Below are 22,802 nucleotides of genomic sequence, written 5' to 3' on the forward strand. Positions count from 1 at the left end.
TTGCACTGTCTGGGGAGGTGGGTAGGCACAGAAATCAACAGGTGGTTACAAGACAACAGGATGGATATTTTGGAACAGGGCTGGGAGGACCAAAAAATGTCAAGGATGGTAGCAAGATTCATTGTGCATCCTGATGTCACCAGCAGGGTCTACCAAATAAGATTTTGATGAATGAATGAATGAATGAATGATGATTGTAAACAATGCCCACTATTCAAGTACAAGGAGAACACAACAGTGTTCCTTCTTTAGCTGAATCGATGTCATAAAGCACTGATTACTTTATATCGAAATAAGGAAGAACCACTTAAACTAAGATTGCTTTTAAGGCAATATGTTCCGAATGAAAGAGGACTCCACTAGGCAGGAAAGACATTTTATTTCCAAGCTTCTAAGAGGGTTCTACAAACAACAGAGGCTTAAAGTAAAAAAGAGAAGATAAAAAGAAAAAAAAGAAAAACAGAAAAACAAGTATTTTAACTATTGAAAATTAGACAGCCTTTTTTTTAAACTTAAACATAAAAATCTAAAAATGTAGTTGTCAAATCTAATCTAAATACATTCCTAGACAAAAAGGATCATCCATGGTGATGGGGTTACTTACAGCTGTATTCTTGTTTAAGTGCTATTCATCCTTTTGCATTATTTCTTTATTTCAAATTCAATTGGAGATCTGTGCAAATCTAGCAAAATATTCTTTGGATTACAAAAACTATATAAAAAATGAACAGAACCTGCAATTTATGGAAGTATTGAGAATGTGCAATCCTTCATTGAAATGAAAGATTCCAAAGTGACATTGTCCACAGAATTTATTCCACTGAAGTGTTCAATTCGATTTAAATGCAAAGTAAAATGAAAGTGAGCACTTCATATAAACATTTCTCTTTTTAGGCATGTTGACTGAGTCATAAAAATAGTATGTAGCAGGATATCAAGAAATGCTTGAAACAAAGTTTCACAATAAAGTAAAAAAAAAGAAAGATAATCTAAAAATTGTCTGCAACCCAAGAGAAAGCATGTGCCCTGTTTCTAAGGGGAAAGAGGGAGAACACTTGTAGCATGACTTTGTGTGGTCTTTCCCCGAGTATTGCTACATTTTGACCTTTGGCCCAGCTGAACAGGTGTAATGTTCTCCACGGAAGTCCCAATCCCCAGGCAGCCAGATGGGACTTCCAGAGACAGCAGGCATACTGGCACTGACCCTCAGAATCCACCAGGGTCCCTGCCCTCATTCTGAGCTTGTTGCCAAAGCATATTTTAAGGTTTGGAAATGAATTGCTCTTTCTTTCATCAAAATTTAAAATGCCACATTATTTTAAGAGGACTGAAATTCATAGGAGGGAAATATAAGCAGTTTCAACTGTCAGAGTCATTATGAGAGCCTGGCAAGATCAAAGTAGGGAAAAATAGAATAACATCGGATGTCTGATAACTACATGTAGCATATTTCTATTTTTGACCCTTCCCTCGCCCAACCCCCAAATGCTCAGTATCGGGCATAAAATCTACATCTTGGAACTTTAGAGGTCTGATCATTTCATTTCCTCATGGATTCATCTCTCATAACCATTGAATTACTGATATACAAGATAAATGCCTATTATATAACAAGTATTGCAAAATCAGAGACTGACCTAGATCTTTCGCATCCTTCTTTTTCAGAAGATGTGTGCAAAGAGAAGCCAGGAAGCTAACACTGAGAATGTACAAGAAAGCTTTAAACGATGTTACAGAATCTTGTCTGAAAAAAAAAAAAAAAACAACATTTGCAAAACATACTTGATTTTAAATAAACAATAAAAGCAGCAGACTACAACATCTCATAAATAGGGTTATTAAAAGATCACAATTATCTTAAATTAGAAATATAAATGGGTCATTAGAAATACTTAAACGTTTCAATGTTAAGAATGAAACCCAGAATTAAAAAAGAATCTGTTTTTTATTTCAAAGTTGCTTCTTATATTGAAGCTCATATTAAAGCAACAGTACAATGTTCATAAAATATAAGTGTGATGCCGTAACATTTCTTACATGTCAGAATACTGATATTTGTATGTATACTAAAATAAGAACTTTAAAATTGTACAAATAGATACATTAAAAATGACATAGAAATAGGGCGCCTCTCACTGAAACAAGACAGTTATATCTGGCACGTATTAGTTTAAGATGAAAGTAGAAGGAAAAAGATTTACAAGAATCAGCAGTAACAAGATTGATGCTCAAGAGACATAATTGTACATTGTATTGTACATACATTGTATGGGTTTAAGCTGGCTGAATATTATATATTTCAAGTTTAAAAATGCACTACATATAGAGTGTCCATAGTTTAAGGCGGAATTACAGCTCAGAACTGTTGTCCTTTCTAATTTTCTGGAAGCTTCTTTGACAAATAAAAAAAAAAAGGAAGAAGAAGAAGAAGAAGAAGAAGGAGAAGGAGAAGAAGAAGAAGAAAAAGAAGAAAAGACTTAGATGTTCATAACACATAAACGATTTCCCTTCATTGTAAGTTCACCATGAGACTTCTCCTTCACTTAAATATTTTGTACGCCAAGTGGTTTTTTTCTCCAGCGAAGTTGATAAACAACTTCAATATTTGCCTTTTTGTGAGAAAAGGTACTTCACAGTATTTACCACTTTGATGTCCTTGCAGTTTTATTAAATGTATCCTCTCTGTAAAACTTTGCTTGTTTTAAATGAGCCTTTCCTTGATTTAAAAAAATACCTGTTTACATATCTTCTAGATTCTTCAGAATGCCAGACACAGTTCTTAAGGCCAAATTTGTACCATTATTGTTAAGAGTCGTCGTCAAAAGTGTCTTTGGAACCGTACAAGTCTGCTAGTTTCTTAAAACGAGGTCCCCAGTTCTGTAGGTAGTCATAGTCCAAGTCTGAATCTGTGGTGGCAGACTCTAAGGAGCTCAGGGACCCGGCCACTGAGCCCCTGCCTTCGTAACCGTAGATTTGGATGGAATCATAAGGAGGGGCAGTTGGGTCATTATCTGCCTCCTGTATTCTCGTGTTGATGAAGTCATCGACGTCCACACTGTTGGGTGCTGGCCGGAGTCCAGGCCTAGGCATGTACTGATACTCGGGCTTTATGTCTTTGCGAGGGATAAATCCATTGATCCCATCAGGATTCTGGAGGGTGGCAATATCAAAGGCTTCTGTGTCTTCTTCCCCGCCCCCTTCATCGTCATAGGTAATGATGTTCTCACGGACATCTTCTTCCTCAAAGACTATGAGTGGTTCTTTCTTTTGCCGTCTCAGGGTCACAAACAACACTACAATGACTATGGGGAAAGCACAAGAAAGTAAGCATAGGTCAAGCCCAGTATTTCTGGGTTCTCCCCACCCACCACCAGGAGAACTCTGCTTACTGTAAGACATGGTGTGTACAAGCTTCAGAATAGGAACCAGTCTATCACTGTGTGAAATGAGAGCTTTACCTGGAATCCCCAAAGATGTGTAAAACTGCCCTCCACCTGTCTCTTCCTCTGCAAAATGCCGCCAGGAAAAGATGATACCCAAACAAACTGGCAAGTTGGAACTATTTTGAGCTTTTTACAAATGAATCCAATGCTATTTGGAAGTCATGTTCCTCAGAATTGGGAAGATTCTAAATATATTGGTCTGCAGCCTCTTAAAAATGGCTTATGTCGGTTTCGTTTTCCAACGGAAGACAGCTGTCTCTCCAAAGTTTATGAACGAGGACGTTCAGAGACCTCAGTCCTACCTTTCTATAAGAGGTGATGCTAGTTCCTGCCCAGAGGGCTGGGGGCTGGGAAGAATGAACAGGAGTCCTACTCTACCTTAATAAGAAATCTTATAAATGTGGCAGGGTTCTCTTCAGACCACCGTATGGAAGAGGAGAAGTTTATAATGACCCCCAGAAGCCAAATCTCCTCTTTATTTGCATATAGGGAAACAGCATCAGCTGAAGCCCGGAGGAACAGCTCCATCTCCTCCCTGGGAGAGGTGATTCGACTATGCTCAGGCAACCTATCATCGCTACAAGAGGTTTCTATAATATTCCATGAGAACGCTCTGCCATGGCTAGACTAAAGAAAATGTTTGTGGCTGAATCTGACAGGTGGTCTGGGAGCCCTAGTCGGTGTATCATCACTGGGAGATGCAAGGCTGAGGGTTTGACCTTGTGTGGACTGTGACCGGCTCCCAGCGCTCACCAAGCAGTGTCCCTCCCCTGTGCCTTGTTCTTGACAACACCTACGCCCAGACCACTCCTTTCCACTTCCTGTTTGGCTGACTCTTCTCTCTCATCATGGAAACCTATCTTGGCATCTCATTCTGACACCAGACACGGCTACTGGCATGCACTCCACCACCCACCTGGCCCCATTCTTCTATCATCATAACTTATACTTTGTTTTACATATCTGGCTCCCCCTCCCCAGACTCTGAATTTCCTCGAGCTCTTTGGCATTCTGTTCCCTCTGCTTGGATAATCTATCCATCCCAGTCTCTCTCACCATCTGGAAAATTCTTCAGCATCCAACAAGTATGTCACTTCCTCTAGGAAGATGTCCCTGACCTTAGTCAATGTGAGGCAATTCCTGCTGTGTGCCCCCATCACCTTTTATTCATGTCCCTATCATGGCACTCACCCCATGCCTCTGATTTATCTGTTCACTCGTATTTTCCCTGATAGACTGTGAACGGTCAAGGACAAAGATGACGTCTGATTCTTCTCTTTATCCCCCAGGGCTGAACACAGGACCTGGTACCCAGATAATTCTCAAGAACTCTTTGTTGACCTGAACTCAGGGGCTGTTCGCTGTGCAGCTGGGCCGCCTACTCATTCAGTGGAGAATGAAACATCATGGAACAAGCATAAATTTGGTGTCAGACATCCTTGGGTTTGAGTCCTGATTTTTCTCCCACGTGATCTCATCTTGCTGAAGGCCAGCCACGGTAAATGTTCTTAGCATGGGCACACTGCTGTTCTTTCAGAGTAAACCAGAGAGGACATGAAAATGCAGAAGTGGGGCAGCTAACTCAGCCTGCAAGTGCAGGAAAAGCCTCCCAGGGGACCCCAAAAACTGAGGCTTGCTCTCAGATAATCAGAGGAGGAGTCAAGATCCAGCTTGGCCAGGCCAACCTCATCCATTTCCTTAAGTCCTTCAGACATTGTCTGTGGCCTCATGATTACTCCTTCTGTCCCTAACTCTTCTCTTTCCTCCTATTTTTTTAAATGTTTTTTTTTTTTTAACGTTTATTCATTATTGAGAGAAAGAGAGAGCCAGAGCATGAGCAGGGGAGGGGCAGAGAGAGAGAGGGAGACACACAATCTGAAGCAGGCTCCAGGCTCCGAGCTGTCAGCACAGAGCCTGATGCAGGGCTCGAACTCATGAACCATGAGATCACGACCTGAGCCAATGTCGAACACTTAACTGACTGAGCCACCCAGGCGCCCCTTCTCTTTCATCTTCTAAGGCAAACTGCTGCTCATATCCCACACTTCTGCCTGAATTCCTCTTTTGCAAAACCTTCTCAGATGTCCCCCTACAGCACCCCCGGCTGGTTGCTGCTGTGCTGTCCTGCAGTGCCTGACAATTTGCTCATCAGAACCCTTCCCCGACCCTGCTCAAAATGCTTGTCAAGTTGCCACCCAAATCATAAAATGGACAGGAGCAGACACCACCTCCATCTTGTCTCAAATTGTAGCCACAGTCCTTGGTATAGTTCTGCTAACCAGCCTGCACTCCAGAAGTGTATGTTTCCAGGATGGGCATCTGGTTGCAAAACCCTTCCTGCAGGCCACAGAGGAGTCTGCTTACCCAGCAGAATGACGATGCAGGCGAGGATGGCGATGAGCGCCCCCGTGCTCAGGCCGGCGTTCAGGATGTAGGCCTCAGCATTGCAGGACAGCAGTACGCCGTGCACATCACACCCACAGACCTTGATGGTGAGGGTGTTGGTGCTACTCATGGGAGGGACTCCGCCATCGCTGATCACGATGGGCAGGAGGTACAGATCCTGCTTCTGCCGACTGAAGCCTCCACGCCGGGCATACACCCCTGCAGTGTTATCTGTTGGAGGAAAGGAGACCTTTGGAATCACGGCATGAATATTTGTGCATTCAGCTTGGCAGACGTGAGGCTGAACTTCTCATCATCAAGGTCAACAGCCAGAATCCTTAATCTAGGTATCTGTAGAAGCTACAGGCATCTGGCCTTGCAGAATAATGTCTCCATATTTTGGAACCAAACTCAGACGTTGGCTCTTTTTTTTAATATGGGGTAGATGCACCTGTCCCCACGGACAAGTTAAGCACACTCTTTTCTGATAAGGTATTGCCCCTTTCGTCAGATATCACAAGAAAGTGTGGGCTCAGACCACATACTCTATGGGAGTATAGGAGATAATTAAATATATAAGTGAGTGTGAGAAGAAACAAACAGAAAAATCTTTTTCATGTTTGCACTTTACTACTTCATGGCAAGCCTTTGGCCAGTTTCTGTTTGTCTGCTTTTGTTTTTGTGTTGTTTGTTTTAAGACATTTCCAGTTCACATGCAAACCTTGCCCATACTGTGAGCCCACTCATAAGTCCTAAAGGAATATATGTTTAAAGAGGAACTTTTTATAAAAACCCGGTAGCAGGTTTATAGTCTCTTTGAAATTCAAGCACCATCCACAAGCTAGTTAAACATGTCATGCCTCCTGCTTAAAATAATTCCAGATTCTCTCTGCTGTCCACACAACACAGCCCTACCGAAAACCACTAGATTTTTCTCTATTCTTAAGACATTATTTGCCTTCCAGGGTCACACCCTATCCATTCCACACGCCCCAGTTCAGCCCGACATGCAGACATGGCTTCTGTTCCCCAAGCACACCACACCTCCCCCACTGCCTTTTTACCCACTGTTCTCCTGCCCCAGAAAGCTGTTCCTATGAGCATGGGAGGAAAACCCCTCAAGCCTCAGAACTGAACCCAAAAGCCACCACTTTGGGCAGCCTTTCTAGACCCCTCCCAACATCTCCTTTGTGATCCATAACACTATGTATTATTATTTATTAATTTTTTTTGAGAGAGGGAGAGAGGAGAGAGAGCATGTACACAAATGAGAGAGGGGCACAGAGAGGGGGGAGAATCCTAAGCAGACTCCACTCAGCGTGGAGCCTGAGACAGAGCTCCATCTCACGATCCTAGCCAAAATCAAGAGTCAAACGCTTAATCGACTTATGTGCCCAGGCACCCAACACTGTATATTCTTATAGAAATTGACACCCCACTATTCTGTCTTTATTTGTTGACATAACCACTTTGACCTCGCCTAGATTGTGAACTTCTAAGAATAGGGGACTTCATCTCATTCATCTGTCTTTCCAGGGATGGACACGCAAGAAACATTCAAGAAATGTTTTTTGAATAAATGGCATAACTGTGTTCTGAGAAAGGTTTAACCAAAATTCCCGATGTTGGCTTCCATATATTTTTTAATCTTTTGTAACCAATGCCCCCAACTACTTCCTCATCATGTTTTCTGCATATCTATACCAGCCAACATTTTTTCCAGACTATATGTTAAAAATTTTTAATGTTTATTTATTTTTGATAGAGAGAGAGCATGAGTTGGGGAGGGACAGAGAGAGAGGGAGACACAGAATCCGAAGCAGGCTGTAGGCTCTGAGCTGTCCGCACAGAGCCCGACGCAGGGCTCAAATCTGTAAACTACAAGATCATGACCTGAGCCCAAGTTGCAGGCTCAACTGACTGAGCCACCCAGGTGCCCCAAACCAAGAGCCGGTTGCTTAACTGACTGGACCACTCAGGTGCCCCTCCAGGCTGTGTGCTCTGGGGGGACAACACTGGTAATTATAAAACAGGTGAAATTTTAAATATGTTCTATCAAATTATGTGTACACACACACACACACACACACACACATCCTCAACATGGCTTGCCTCTGTATATCAGTTTAGGATCAGTAACTTAGAGCAATATGAATGTATGGGCAACATGATGGCCCAAAAGCTAGCAGGTTTAGAATGGATCGACAGTACCATGAATTAGCTCTTGTTGTAGGAAGAAATACCTTAGAATCTCAAATTTAAATGGGTATATTTTAGGTGAAAGGAAATATAATACATCTTCTGTGAGATAAAATTTATTAAATATAAAAGGCAGATTCAGTCGAGGGATGAGCAGATATTCTGAGTGTTGCAGAAGGTAAGGTGTGTGTGTGCATTGGTTTTTAGCGAGCTGTATCGCGACAGATTCTCTGTCCTTTGTTGCCAGCATTTCAAACAAAGCAAGGCAGAACAGCTAGCCCTCATTTCTATATTTTCTGAATTTAGTATGACTGGCATATATTGTTCTTATCACTGGAAAAAAATTCCACATAGTATGGAAAATCATGAAAAAATAAAAACAAACTAGCCCAAAAGGCTGTTAACTGAAAATTCTGCTTCCTGACTGTTCTTTCCTGTTCTAGCCTATACCCTGTTTCTACGCTTAAGAAATACAAAAAAATTCACATATAAATAAATTATTTCAAAATACGTTATTTCTTTCCCTTCTCATACATTTTTTGAGCTCAGATAGGATTTTCACAAATTAAAAGTGACAACATCTACCCCATTTTAATGATCTGAAATGTCACTAATGCCACTATGAATAAAAATAAAAATTAAAAATCTAAAATGGAAAGCAAATTAATTCAATTGTTTGGCCAAATACACTTCTCTGATACATGCAACATCCCCAAAAGATCATTCACTTAGATTATCTGTTGGGTCGCATCCTGTCACCCAGGGTGTTGTTTTGGAGGGAATGTAAACTGGGTATTTTGCTTTTGGAAACCTGTGGAAGGCAGGATTTAAAATCTCTTCGTCAATGTGCCATCCACCCAAGAGTGTGCCTCCAGGTTACAGCATGCTGGCTTACACATGATAGTGACTGAAAATCAAACACTAATGGAAAACATGGAGCTGAGCAGGACACGGGCATGTGATTGAAAGATGTTTCATATTCTGAACAAGTGAGTCCCCTAAGACACACTGAAACTGTGACATAAAAGCTCATCAAGGACCCCAGCTGACCAGACCATTCACCATCTCCAAGTGATGGACCAGTAGAATCTTGAGAACTTTTAATGTTTATTTATTTATATTGAGGGGGGAGGGAGTGGGTAGGGGCAGAGAGAGACAGCGTGAGGGAGAATCCCAAGCAGGCTCTGCATCGTCCATGAGGAGCCCGATGTGGGGCCAACTCACAAACTGTGAGATCATGACCTGAGTCAAAGTCAAGAGTCAGACACTTAACCGACTGAGCCACACAGGTGACTCAAGAATCTCAAGAACTTTTTAAAAAGTTCTTCTAGACAAACATATTACACATATGGATTTAAGATTAGTTGAAGAGGTGGGAAAGAAATGGACTGAAAGTCTCTTCATGGGCATACACTAATTACATGCTTTAAAATGAATCAGTTTTCCTGTCTAGAGCCTTACTTGTTCATCTTTAAAATGAGGACCCTGGTTGATTTCAAGCATGCCTCACAGGGTTGTTACTGGAGTCAAATAACATAATAAAAACTATGGTTATTCTATGGCTCAGGGAATCCTTCCACCAGAATATTTAACACCCACTGTTGATATCTTCCAACACTCATGACTGGATCGGGGTAGCTGTGATAGACCAGAAAACTGTGTAAACAGCCTGGCTTGGCACTTAGGTGCTAAGCGTTGTTTGAATGAATAAAATATTTCTCCTGTAGATCCAACTGGACTCTGTACCAATGGGAGAGTGAGCTTTCTTTTGGGATGGCCATTTTAGAGGAGTCAGTGCTATGTCCCCTGATGGTCTTTCTTGTGGTCCACTCTGATCACTGATCTTCGGCTAAAAAAAGTGCCACCACTACGGGCAGGAATTTCATGAAAACAAATCTAGAAAAACACACTGAAAAAGAAACAAACTAGCCATAATAACAAAAACTTATTATACTGAAAATCAACTTTGCATTCTGTTTGACTATGGATTCTCTTTCATCCAAATCATTTTCATTGGCAATCACTGCTTATGTATTTTTGAGAGGGTCCCCTCACTTTGGATATACACATTCCTAAGGTTTATGGGTGCCCCATGGATAAAAGAGGCTCCATGAGCCTTTTTTTTTCAGGGAAGTGTCGAATTGGCTCCATGGCTAATAAGATGAGGCAGAAAAAGGCAAATGTTACCAATGTTTAAATTTCCATCAAGAGATTTCTCAGATCCTTTTCCTTTATAAAGCTTCCAAAGAGCAAATCTCTCAGTAGTTGGGGTCAAACAGTCCTGGTTTTGAATCTTGAATCGTTTACATATTAATTGCCTGACTTCAACTGTAGTAAGTAAATGTCCTGAGTTTCTATATTCTCACCCAGGAAACTAATAATTTTAAATGTTAAAACGATTCCATTCATAAAGGTACTTAGCACAGCGACAGACTGTTGGAGATGCTCAGTAAATATTAATTCTTTCCTGGAAGCGATCCTCTTTGAGCAATAAACTAATGAGGAAGAGAAACTTATTGGCAGAGAGAGGAAAGTGAATTCCTGGAAATGTCATTGCAGCTTGGAACGCAAGGGTCTACACAGAAGAGCTCATCATCCAGAGGTAAGAAAATAGTTCACGCTCCTCAATCCTGGGCAACATATTTCCCACAGTAAGAAAATGTTTTTCAAGCACTTCACTTTTTCATCCTGACACCCAGGGTTCTCATTCCTGGCCACAGACATGTAACCAGTTTCATTTTCCCCCTACTTAGACAAAACCTTGCAAATAGGGTCATTAATTACTAGCATATGTCATGCACAAAATGTAGTGTTTCCATTAATGGAAAATAAATTCAGATTTCAAATTTTTATGTCTACAACCTGGACTCCTAATTACATGCTGTTTTTACCTGCACACTTTGTCATTACACTAACAAAATGTAAAGGGACCTGATAATGATTGTCTCCATGGTACCAGTTTGGGATGCAAACATAAGGGTTATGATGATGATGTAGCCCATTGGAGGGATACATACAACTGACATTAAAAGGGGAAACTATGATGGGTAACCAGCCCTCGATCGATAGATCACACTCGGTGTAATCTTGTATTAGCCAAAAAAAAAAAAAAAAAAAAAAAAACACTGAGAGCAGAGCAAATGGGCAGCATAAGGCATAGACTCTGTATGTTTAAAAACTTGAAAAAGAAAAGCGTCTGCAGCACAGAATTAGTACACCATGATCTCACCATGATGTCAGGAGAAAGGCTTGAGCTAAGGTGAGAGAATCAGTCACCTCAGCAGCTTCCCTAAAGCTCTTAAGATGCCCTTTCTTGGCCACTCTGTTTCTTCTGTCCTTCTGTCATTGTTCACCTTGATCAGATGAAGGCCTCTAGGAGACTATTAAGCATCTAGAGGATTGAAGCCAAACCTTGCTCTTACTTTGTTCACTTCTGACCCAAACTACCGTCTCTACCTTTGCTCAAACCTGAGACAAAGTAGATCCATCTACCACTTAAAAAGTTCTGACACACTTGAAGACAGTTATGCACTCGCTAGCAGAATAATCCTCTGGGCCCTCTCCACTTTCCCTAGAAATGTGGCCATAGTTCTATCAGGATAATGGAAAAAAATATATAGGTATGTATGTGAAATATATGTGTGTATATATCTATATCTATATAGATACAGTATGTGTCTCAGAAGTCTTAATGGAGTTTTAAGCTTTAATACTTTTAGAAGAATATATTCTACAAAAGACATCACTGGAAAGTTTAATTATTTAGATTACAATTTTTTTATTAAATAAACTCTAATCCCAGTGTGGGGCTTGAACTTACAACCCCGAGGTCAAGAGTCACCTGCTCTACCAACTGAGGCATTCAGGAACCCCCACTTATTTAGGTTTTTTATACTCATTTAGATTTGTGATTTTTCAAACCTTAACTGAAATTTTTGATGCCATATATTTGCCATCTTCAATCTGAGGGAGTGAAATAATAGAAATTTTAAATAATAGTTTTAAAGTTTGCAGCACTTATATTTTTGACTTTACTTATACTCAAAGATGACCTTAATAGCTTGTGTATGCATGTTAATGAAGAAACTTGTTTGACCCAAGACTCTGATGGCTGTAATGTCTTCCAAATGAATTAAAGAGCTGCACTCTAGGAGGATATCATCATGATTTTTTAATTAACACCTTTGATACCGAGGGACTGGCAAAATATGAAATACAATAAATAACATTGTAGAGATATCTAAATGTGTGTGTGTATCAGACATCTAAGTGTGCACTGTTGGCTGATATTAATAGATTTTTCATTGTTGTAATTGACCACTTCCTTTGAAATTAACTCTCCCTCCATTTTTGTATGAGGAGAATTCTCTTCTTGGGAGGGAAAAAGAAACATATTGCCTAAGTATTTCTTGATTTAAGACAAGGAAAACTACCACAGAATTCAGTGGGATATAAACATTTTGGGTCCTTTAGTGAGTTGAGAAATCCCAGGAGTTATTTAAGTCAGTGACCAGAGGAAACCCTGAAAGAATAATGTGTCTGTTCCACCAAAATGACCTATCTTTTTGTGTTGGGCTGGGGAAGGAGCGAATTCCCAGATAAGCTGCGTTGTAATGGACAAACTGCTGCAATGAAATTCAGGCGGAAAAGGAACATAATTATTTACACAGAGAAAATGGCAGAGCATTAAAAGACATCTGCCATTTTGATCTGCCAATAGAGCATCTTCCATATTGAAGCAATTATGAGGGAAAAAAGTTCCATAGAAATCTATTTGGCTATCTTTAAATGATGAAAGTAAAAAACCAGAGCCTATTTGGATGCTGTCTGATGCTACTCATAAAAAAAATAAATTTTCTAAGCTTAGACAAAAAAAAAAAAAAAAAAAGTGCTGGTGGGGGAGGGAAAAAAAAAAGATGTTTGCCAGTTGGTCTAATCGGGGTGAATCTGTCTTGGCTATCCCGATTTATTCAGCCAAAACTGCTTCTCATGTACCCTTTCTGTTTTCTTTTGTTTTTTGGTCTTTTTTGCATTTTTTAGCAGATCAGACTTCACTCTGAATGCATCAGGTATCAGAGCTCATTTGATCTGCAACTTGGCCCATCTTAGATAATATTCCTGCAAAATAAGCACATTTCAATGTCATCTCTTCCTGTATCCAAACTCTGGATGTCCAATATAACTTTGTGGAACACTAAATAATGAATGGAAAGAAGAGGCACGCTATGTGGTACTGACTCCTCAGAGCATTCGGCATTAAAAGGTGAGTGTCTTTTTTAGCCTGATGCTTATGTTATAACATAATTAGTTTCCCCTAATAATAACAGATCCCTGAAATTTGTGAGCACGGCACATGTTTCCCAAGCCACTCTTTCATTTTAATCCTTTCATTTGGTCAACCCACTGTTCTTAAGTGCTGGGATGCTGTCCCCACAGAGCTCATGTTCTAGTGGGAGAAGATGGGGAAATGAATGTTTAGAATGCAAGATAAGGAAAATATGAAAAACTACTGCAGTGTTCCTGGAGGACAGAGGAGGAAGCACCCAAGATAGGCTGGGGATATCTGGCAAAGCTTCGCCTCAGTGACTTTATTTATGGGGATACCTGAAAGAGGAGGAATAGGTAGGAGGTGTGTACATTCCAGGCAGAGAAGCTCATTTTCTTGTGACTGTGGAAGATGGAAGGAGATTGTAATTGGGGAACTATGAAATTACCTCGTTTGTTTTTCTTTAATTACAATTTTTTTCTATTTTATTTTAAAGAGAGAGTTGGAGTGGAAGAGAGGGGCAGAGGGAGAGAGAGAGAGAGAGAGGGAGGGAGAGAGAGAGAGAAAGAGAGAGAGGGAGAATCTCATGCAGGCTCCATGCTCAGTGCAGACCCCGACGTAGGGCTCCATCTCATGACCCTGAGATCATGACCTGAGCTGAAATCAATGGTCAGACACTCAACGAACTGAGCCACCCAGGCACCCCTTAAATTATCTCATTTTTGTTGGAAGTCACACTGACTTGAAATATGGAAGAAACATTAAAAGGCTGAAGAAGGTCAAATGAAATAGGGAAGGTGCTTCATAATGTCAAAAGGGCTGCTTTTTTCATTTGTTGACTTGAAAATCCTGAGTATTTTTGTTGGTGTTAAAATAGGAACTTATTGCAAGGTCCTAAAACTGTCCTCGGTTGCTCAAATGACTAAGAGATGTTTCAATAGCTAAATAACCCGATGATCTCATAGGCCTCCAACTTTAGTTGAGCTGGCCTACTGGATAGCATGCAACCCTGGGGTTCTTGGAGCCTGAGATGTGTTCCAACTGTGGCCACCTTTTGGTATTTCACTGCTGTCCCCTCTCAAAACACTAATTCCTAGGAATTAGGGGTGATGTAATAATTGACAGTTTGTAAAAATAAAACAGTAATACGATTAATCGTATGGCAAATATTCAGGGATTCATGTTAAGACTGTTCCCATTCTAGCAATAAAGAGTAAAGCCAAGCATTTAATTGCTAACCCTTGCTCTTTCCTCTATATTTTATCACATGATCACTTTTTGGAACAGAAGGTTTGGAAATTAAAAATATGAGGTTCAATATTAGGATATTTCAATTTAATTCCTTTAACAAATCATTAGGTCAAAGGACAAAATCATACTCTTCTCTGGTTAGAATCCAAAAATTATGATAAAAATTGAATATCCACTTTTTCTAAATAAAATAATAACGGAAAGGAAATTTCCTAAAACACACACCCAACAACACAAATATTAATTTTAGTATTACTACCAATATTATGCTTATTGGTGAAACTCTAAAAACTCTTAAGTAACAAGTAAAGCAAGAATGCCTGTTATCATTGCTGTTATTTAACACATTTTAGAAGTGTCAATCTATGCAAATAGACTAAAAAAAACCCACCAAATCTTAAAAGAAGACAAAACAAATTGCATTATTTAATTTTTATGTAGTTTTCTCTTTAGAAAATCCAGGCAAATCAGCTGAGAAGTTTTATCACCTTAGAACAATGTCCAAATAATAAAAAGTTCATTAAAATGGCTATAGTTTATACTAAAAATATTCACTTAGAAAACAACTTAAAAATCCACTTCACTACAACATCCAAAATATAAAGTATCTAGCTATAAGCTTAATAAGAAATACACAGAAGACAGCTACAAAACATTCCTGATAGCAATACAAAGAGAACTGATTCATTGGAAAGTCAAATCATGCTTCTGGATGGAAAGAATATTTTAAAACTTTTAGTTCTTAAGTGAATCCATAAATTTAAGGTAAACTCAATAAAATTCACAAAAATACTTTTCAGGCACCTGAAAAATAATTCTAAAGATTATCTGGAGGAACAAAGAAACCAAAAGTTAAGAGTACTAAGAGTAATAAAATGAAAATAATTTGGCGAAACATGTGTCAGATTTTCACATAGATGTGTATGCAATAGTAAAGAAAATTATAATGCCAGCACTAGAGTAAATAGAATGGTAAGAACTTATTTTTTTTTATTTTTATTTTTATTTTTTTTTAATTTTTTTTAACGTTTTATTTATTTTTGAGACAGAGAGAGACAGAGCATGAACGGGGGAGGGGCAGAGAGAGAGGGAGACACAGAATCGGAAGCAGGCTCCAGGCTCTGAGCCATCAGCCCAGAGCCCGACGCGGGGCTCACACTCACAGACCGCGAGATCGTGACCTGAGCTGAAGTCGGACGCTTAACCGACTGAGCCACCCAGGCGCCCCAAAGAATGGTAAGAATTTAAAGTCCAAAAAAATCTAATACAAGCTGACCCTTGAACAACATGGAGATAGGGGCACTGACCCCCCACGCAATCGAAAATCCACTTACAACTTTCGACTTCCCCATAACCTAAGTACTTATAGCCTACTATTGACCAGAAGCCTTACTGGTAATATAAACAGTCGAGTAACACATATTTTGTATATTATATTATATATTGTATTCCTACAATAAAGTAAGGTGGACAAAAGACAATGTTACTGAGAAAATCATGAAGAAGAAAAAATACATTTACAGTACCGTACTGTATTTATCTAGAAAGAAAATCCATGTGTAAGTGGACCCGTGTCTTTCAAACCCACGTTGTTCGAGGGTCAACTGGATTATGTAACATAGGTGATCATAGAGATGGTGTGTCAAAGCAGGTGGAAAAGACTGACCATTTCTTAAATGATATTTAGGGAACGTCCAACCAATTGAGGTTATATATGTATTTCACATGGGTAAATGGTGGAAATGGGAAGCAAGATGTACAAGAAGGAAAATATAGGTAAATACTGACATCAATTTTGGACAACGAGAGCATTGCTAGAGATAATATTAAGCAGAGAAAACCTGGTATAAGAAGTGCAACGTCTAATGACAAACATAGCACAATCAGAAAGGACATTGAAACATTGGGAAAATCTATGTAGTAGGTATGACAGGCCCAAGGTCATTAACATTAAAAGATGAAGACACTTTACAAATCAACTGTAAATAGGTGACTATATAATTCACAAAAATGGACATGGGGTGCCTGGGTGACTCAGTTGGTTAAACGTCCGACTTTGGCTCGAGTCATGATCTCACAGCCAGTGAGTTTGAGCCCTGCGTCGGGCTCTGTGCTGACAGTTCAGAGCCTGGAGCCTGCTTTGGATTCTGTGTGTGTGTCTCTCTGCCCCTGCCCTGCTCATGCTCTCTCTCTCTCTCTCTCTCTCTCTCAAAAATAAATAAACATTATTTTTTTTAAAATGGGAAAAGCACATTTACAAAAGAAAAAGGAAATAAATGATCAATGCTTATTTAAAAAATCCTAGGTTTACTAGTTATCAAAGGCATTGAAATTTTAAAATGTGATTGTATTTCACTTATCAAATTGCCAATGATTTGAAAAAGTAATAAAATCTAGAGTTGGCTTACATGTGTGGAATACCTATTTTGCTAATGGTATTATAAGTATTTCTGTTAGTATACATGTCTGATGGGTAGTTTGTCAATTAAATACCAAAAGCTTTTGACCCAATAATTCCACTCTAGAAATTTATCCTAAAATAGTAATTAGATATTTGGCAAAGGTGCATGCAAACACACCTGGTTACACAATGGTTAACTGAGATCAGACATCTTTATAGTGGAAGTTAGGGAGACATTTAGAAGAAAATGTTGACATAAGTGTATTGGTGCTGATTGTGTGTGTGTGTGTGTGTGTGTGTGTACCACATATGTATTATACCATATATATATAGTATATTTATATATATTATATATATGTTGTATACATATATTTATATATAATTTATATATATATATATATATATATATATATATATATATATATTATATAATTCCAAGAAAAAGTCTGGACAGATACAAAAAATAGCAGTGATTATTTCTATATAATATAGTACCAAGTTATTTTATTATTTATGGTAATATTCCTGCTTGTTTGTATTTTCTAACTTTCTTGCAAAGAACATGTGTTAATTATATAGTAGAAGGAAATTATAAAATTCTTGCAAATATATTTTACTAGAAATTATTATGGCTATCATTTAAATTGAACATGAAGTACAGTTTTTCCCTGTTCACAATTTCCCCTGGAACTTTAGATTGATCAATTGAATTCCAGATTTTTCCTCTTCTGAAGACTGTGATTATTTGACTATAGGGTAAACAAAGATTTTTTTTAAAGAATTAACTAGAAAAGACATAAGCTTTCTACTCATAGTATAGTGTGTACACTTGATGGAGCCCTTCAAATACCCAAACTTGTTCGCTATTGCACTAATGTGCCTTGGGAAAATATCTGAAGCTCCTCATGTCTCATTCTCCTTCCTTATCTAGAAAATGGGGATAAAAATACTCTTGAGTAACCTTGTGGGGCTGTTTGAGGAATTAAGTGAAATAATGGCCATGACAAACTTGTATAAATTAACGAAGAGCTAGATAGATGGGAAGGGTTATTCTCAGTATTTTTTTCTTTGCACTATTCTCATTCATTACACATTTCTTGTGTTTTAAGAGAAGCCATAAGTCTGATATTTTCAAAGCAAATGCATCTCAAAACTGCGGGCAGATCAGCCTCCATCTGGCCAAACAGCACCATTTTTGAAATTAACAGCCCAAGATGGACTTAAATGTTGAAGAGTCATCCAGTGTTGTACTCTCCGGCTGCCTGCTGAGTCACCTGTGAAGGTTGGCTACAGACTGGAGTAAGGGAAAATGAAATAAAAGGCTTGGGTGTATTAAGATGGCTTCTCTTCTCCTATTTCTAAAGATGTGTAATGCTTATGCCAGTTTAGGCAAACACAATCCTGATTATTTACATGGCATAATGGAAGCAAACACTCAAGGAGAAAGAAACCTGATGCTTTTACTCAGCGTGATCTAAACCATTATCTCATGTTTTCTATGGAAAACAGTTTCAGCCGAGAAATTTGGTAACTCAGTAGGCTATTAATAGGATGTGGAATGTGATTACTCCTTTTGGATTACTTCAATATGTAATTACTTTTAGGAGCTAGCAAAGAGACTCTATTAAATGATAATTATAGGACTGTATTTGCTTTAAGGTTTTGTAATAGCTCTAAACATAGGAGTTTTCATTAAGTGTTTGCCATAGTTAATAAAGTCATTTTTCTTAAAAAGTAGCAATTCGCTCAAAAGTGGTAGCTCTGCATAGTATTAGTTTTTACAGGAAAGGGCAGAGGAAACAGACTGTGTACTGGGCTGGCTCATCTTTTTGAAAATACCGATGGCATTCCTGAAGTACTGTGACAAAGTAAAATACTTACAACTCCCTAGAGAACACTCCATCTTAGTATCATGTTTTCAGAGGGTTAACAGCAACTAAATATTATCGCACACATAAAAGAGAAAGAAGACAAGGCAGGTGATGGAGGTGACGTTGGCACAGTGAGAAAAGCCTAGAAACACCTGCTGGGTCAGGAGGTGTCCAACCATACAGGGATGTTGCTGGGCATCCATCCAGGAGTTAGGCTTCAAATGTTAGTTGGGGATTATAAGAAAACACAGATAAAAGTATGCCCACAAATATTTGAGTAAACAGATCATAAGAGGGGGATGGCATAAGACACATGTTAGAACAGTGGAGTTTTCCAAACAACTGAGTCGATCACCTCACTTTTGATAAAACTAAATGTACGCTGAAATGTTTTATAAGTATCTCCTTCACCACAACACTGACAAAAGCCTAGGCTCGTGGCAATGTGGCAATCAACCTATTACAAAATAGTTTGGGAATTAGGAGAAATCCAAGAGTGGAAGCAGGGATTCCCATAAACTCAAACGAAGTATACCCATATCTTAGGAAGTGTTATGAGAACACTATGTGTGCTACCTTGTTCAGTTCACTGAGTAAGCATTTCTTGAATGCCACACTACATGTGTGGTCTTCCTTCTTTGGAGGAATGCATGCTTACAAAAGGAAATTCTTAGATTATACACATGTACCCCTGGAGGTACGTGAGCTCCCAGTCAAGAACTACTCCTCTATCTCAGTGGCCTGCAGACTTAACTCTCAAAGGGGCTTAAGGCACTCACATGTGCCCATAAACCAAAGCTAACAAGTAAAAGAAAACTCTTAGATGAAATTTCTTAGATGAAATATAAAATTAAAGCATTCCAAGCACCATTTCTATTTTGAAATTATAGGAATCATTTAGTGACAGGTTGTTTCATAGGGTTCCTTTAAAACACAGGTCTGTCGTATTACTTTCTTCACACCCAGGCTCTCAAGAGCATGTCCACTGCAGAAAGCAAAGCATCAGGAGAGAAAATCTATCAGCACCTAGGACATTTTATCCCACAGTCCCTTTTGATATGTGCTTGATTTTACAAGGCCATAATTAAATGCTCAAATCAGTTCCAGAAATAAAAATGCAGTATGCTAGATCATACCCCTCAACTCCAAGCAGGATGGGGAACTTCTTTCCTCTAATAATCAACCCAGTAGGGACAGTGCTTAGGGTTGTAATGTCTTGCCTCTGAAAACCTGGGTTTAAAACCTAGGTCTAACTCCTATGTGGCTCATTGACTTTGAACAAGTTACTTGATGGTTATGTGCCTCATTTTCTTCATCTTAAAATGGGAATGATAATAATGACATTTACCTATGGTGTGTTGAGGGAAAGAAACGGATGGCGTGTGGGAAGGGTCTTGGCATGTTGTTTGGAACATAGCTACCGGTATTTATGATTCTGATGAGTGATAACAGAGATGGGGAAAGCAAAAATACTTATTAGGTTAATGTAAGCTCCTATATGCCTGATCTCAGTCACTGGGAAAGCAGTCAATCTATAACCTAGTACTGTGTGGCTAATGAAAGCATGTGTGCTCAGGAGGACTACCTTCTAGTCCTATGTCGAACGATGGCATTTGTCTTCCTGCTTCTACAAACTGCATTGTCACGGGTTTCTAGGGACAGCTGTAGACAAACATAGCCTGCCCAGAAGTCAAGAAACTTATTTTCTGATCCTGGCTTGGTACCAACTTTATCAAGGGACTGTATCAGTTTGGGCCTATATGGAAGAACAGCTACTTCAAATAATTTGTAAGTCTAGAACCTCTTTGATGGAATGAGAAGCAGGCATGATATTAAATTTCACCATGTCTATAGTGGCCAAACAATGCTCTGTTCATGCCCTTCAGGCAATAATTCTGTAACCATCTTTAGGTAACAAGCTATGAACCCAACCATACTGCATTAAAACCATGCTTGGAAGGGAAGGCCATCTGAAAGATTACATTGCCTTACAAAGTTGAACTAATCTCTTATAATGCTTTATTTGATATCAATATTCATAAAGCCATGCTCCCCCCAAGGGTTTATCAACCTCTTAAAAAAGATAAATGAGGTTGTTTGCATATTGACCCTGTAAGCTTCCCCACTTGGTTTCCCCACTGCGTCTTGAATATCAAAGCCAATAAAAAAAGTAAAATAAAATTACACTCACTTATTCATATGCACCAAATGAGCCCACATGTCTCAAAATAAAGGTGGCATTATTACTTCTTGTTTGTTCTTCAACAGACAGGCATTATTAAGATTAGGGAAAACACTTGTGTTCTGCAATATAAAAGCCATTCATTCTTCCATTTCTACTTCTCTGAATGCATAGGAACTTTGGTACGAACCTCTGTTGTCTCTGACTGTGAAATTTGGATTGTGAATGATTTCAGGGGGTAGACTGAAGATAAATCTTGGTCCATTGGCTGTGTCATCCTTGTCATCTGCACTAATTGTAACAATTGGCTGAAAGAGAAAGGTGGCCCATAAATAAATCATGCTGACATTGGCACATCATTTATTCAAAAATTCCTAGCTGGCTGAGAAGCCTGGGTTTAACAAGAGCACAGCTACAGAGCTTAAACTGGGCTCTGAAGACCTCTTGGGCAGCGGCAGGTATCTCCAGGTGAAGCTCTCAAGATCAAACTCTGTTTTCAAATGGCTTGTACAAAGCCAGAAAAGGGGAAGGCATCATTACCTGGTTAGAAAGTGGCTTGGTCTGATCACTCTCACAGATGAAGCCTTCATAAGGGGCGGCAAACTTGGGGGCATTATCGTTGACATCAAGGACCCTAATGGCCACTGGCACTTTGGCTTCCTGATGCCGGTTGTCTGAAAGAAGAGAATTCAGACAGTAAATACAAGCCCTCCAGGATATTCCAATGTGTGATCAAGTTTGAGAACCACTGGTCTATAGGTACACAAGCACCCACAAATCTAGGCTCTAAGGATTTAACAATACTGAGTGGCAGCCTAAAATGGGGAGTCCCCCAGTGATGGCTATAGTGTCAAGATCTAACTTGCCAAATCTATACCCAGTTCTGCCAGAGAAAATGAAAATATCTCTACGTGTTTATATGTCCTCTTCGATACATGACGAAGAATAAATTTTAAACACTGAAAAATATGCTTAAGACTAAAAAATGTATTCTATCTCAGCTGTCTGTCATTTTCCAGAATATATATAGAGTCTGATGGAATAAAATTTGGTAAAATAGAATCAAAACCCTTAGGAGAATACTTACGGATTTCTGCTGCAAAAACGGATATGTTGAGCCAGGCAGTTTCCTCTCTGTCCAAAGGTTTTGTGGTTTTAATAAAACCATCCTCTGGATTAATAGTGAAAAACCTGTCGAGGTCAGTATGACGATCGATGGAATACCTAAGCGGAATGCAAATAAGGCAATTAGACGGAGACATTCTGAGCAGCTTAATATTTGAATATTTTCTCCATGCTATATTTAAAATAACTTTTTCAATGGATTGCTTCAACTAGGTTTCCTTTTTAATCAAATTTACTTTTTAAACTTCATACATGAATCTTTTATAGAAATCATTCTGCTGCATTGGGCTTCTTTATTCAGTACAATGAATGAAAGAGCTGTTTAGCATATTTGATTGAGAAACGTAATGACATGTTGCATATTTCTTCGTATTTACTACAATCCCCCACCCTCTGAATATTTATGAAACTGCATTTGGGAAGTGGGATTGCCCAAACTACTCAGAAAGTCAAAAATGCATCAAACTGTTGCCAGATTTTTGCATCAAAATATTAAATAGTTTCAAGTTTACCTAAATTTATCATCTAGGAGCATTTATGGTACTAAAAAATCAGTTTTCTCCTTATTTAAAGAAAAATTCTAACTCTAGTTTGAGTGAATTTATTTAGTTTATTTATTTGGTTTTAGGGGTTCTTAGGTAGCCTGGGTCTGAATTCCATGATGAAATATGCAAAGCAG

General features: G+C 38.9%; 1 protein-coding gene across 4 annotated transcripts in view; it reads right to left on the reverse strand.

The window, feature by feature from the left end:
- Positions 1-344: 344 nt before the first annotated feature.
- CDH11 (cadherin 11) overlaps positions 345-22,802 on the reverse strand; it is a 153,890-nt gene continuing 131,432 nt past the window's right edge. For 3 of the 4 annotated variants that reach the window (XM_049622783.1, XM_049622784.1, XM_049622785.1), the window contains 5 exons: positions 22,086-22,222; positions 21,539-21,672; positions 21,189-21,306; positions 5,808-6,059; positions 1,927-3,302 (listed from right to left, as the gene is read on the reverse strand). In XM_049622783.1, the coding sequence (XP_049478740.1) occupies positions 2,806-3,302; positions 5,808-6,059; positions 21,189-21,306; positions 21,539-21,672; positions 22,086-22,222 (1,138 nt within the window). In that variant the 3' untranslated portion in view covers positions 1,927-2,805. Of the gene's footprint in view, positions 1,745-1,926; positions 3,303-5,807; positions 6,060-21,188; positions 21,307-21,538; positions 21,673-22,085; positions 22,223-22,802 lie in introns of those variants that run through there. The other variant, XR_007455956.1, reaches the window with a different exon arrangement.

This window comes from Panthera uncia (assembly GCF_023721935.1).
Source record: "Panthera uncia isolate 11264 chromosome E2 unlocalized genomic scaffold, Puncia_PCG_1.0 HiC_scaffold_20, whole genome shotgun sequence".
Taxonomy (NCBI): domain Eukaryota; kingdom Metazoa; phylum Chordata; class Mammalia; order Carnivora; family Felidae; genus Panthera; species Panthera uncia.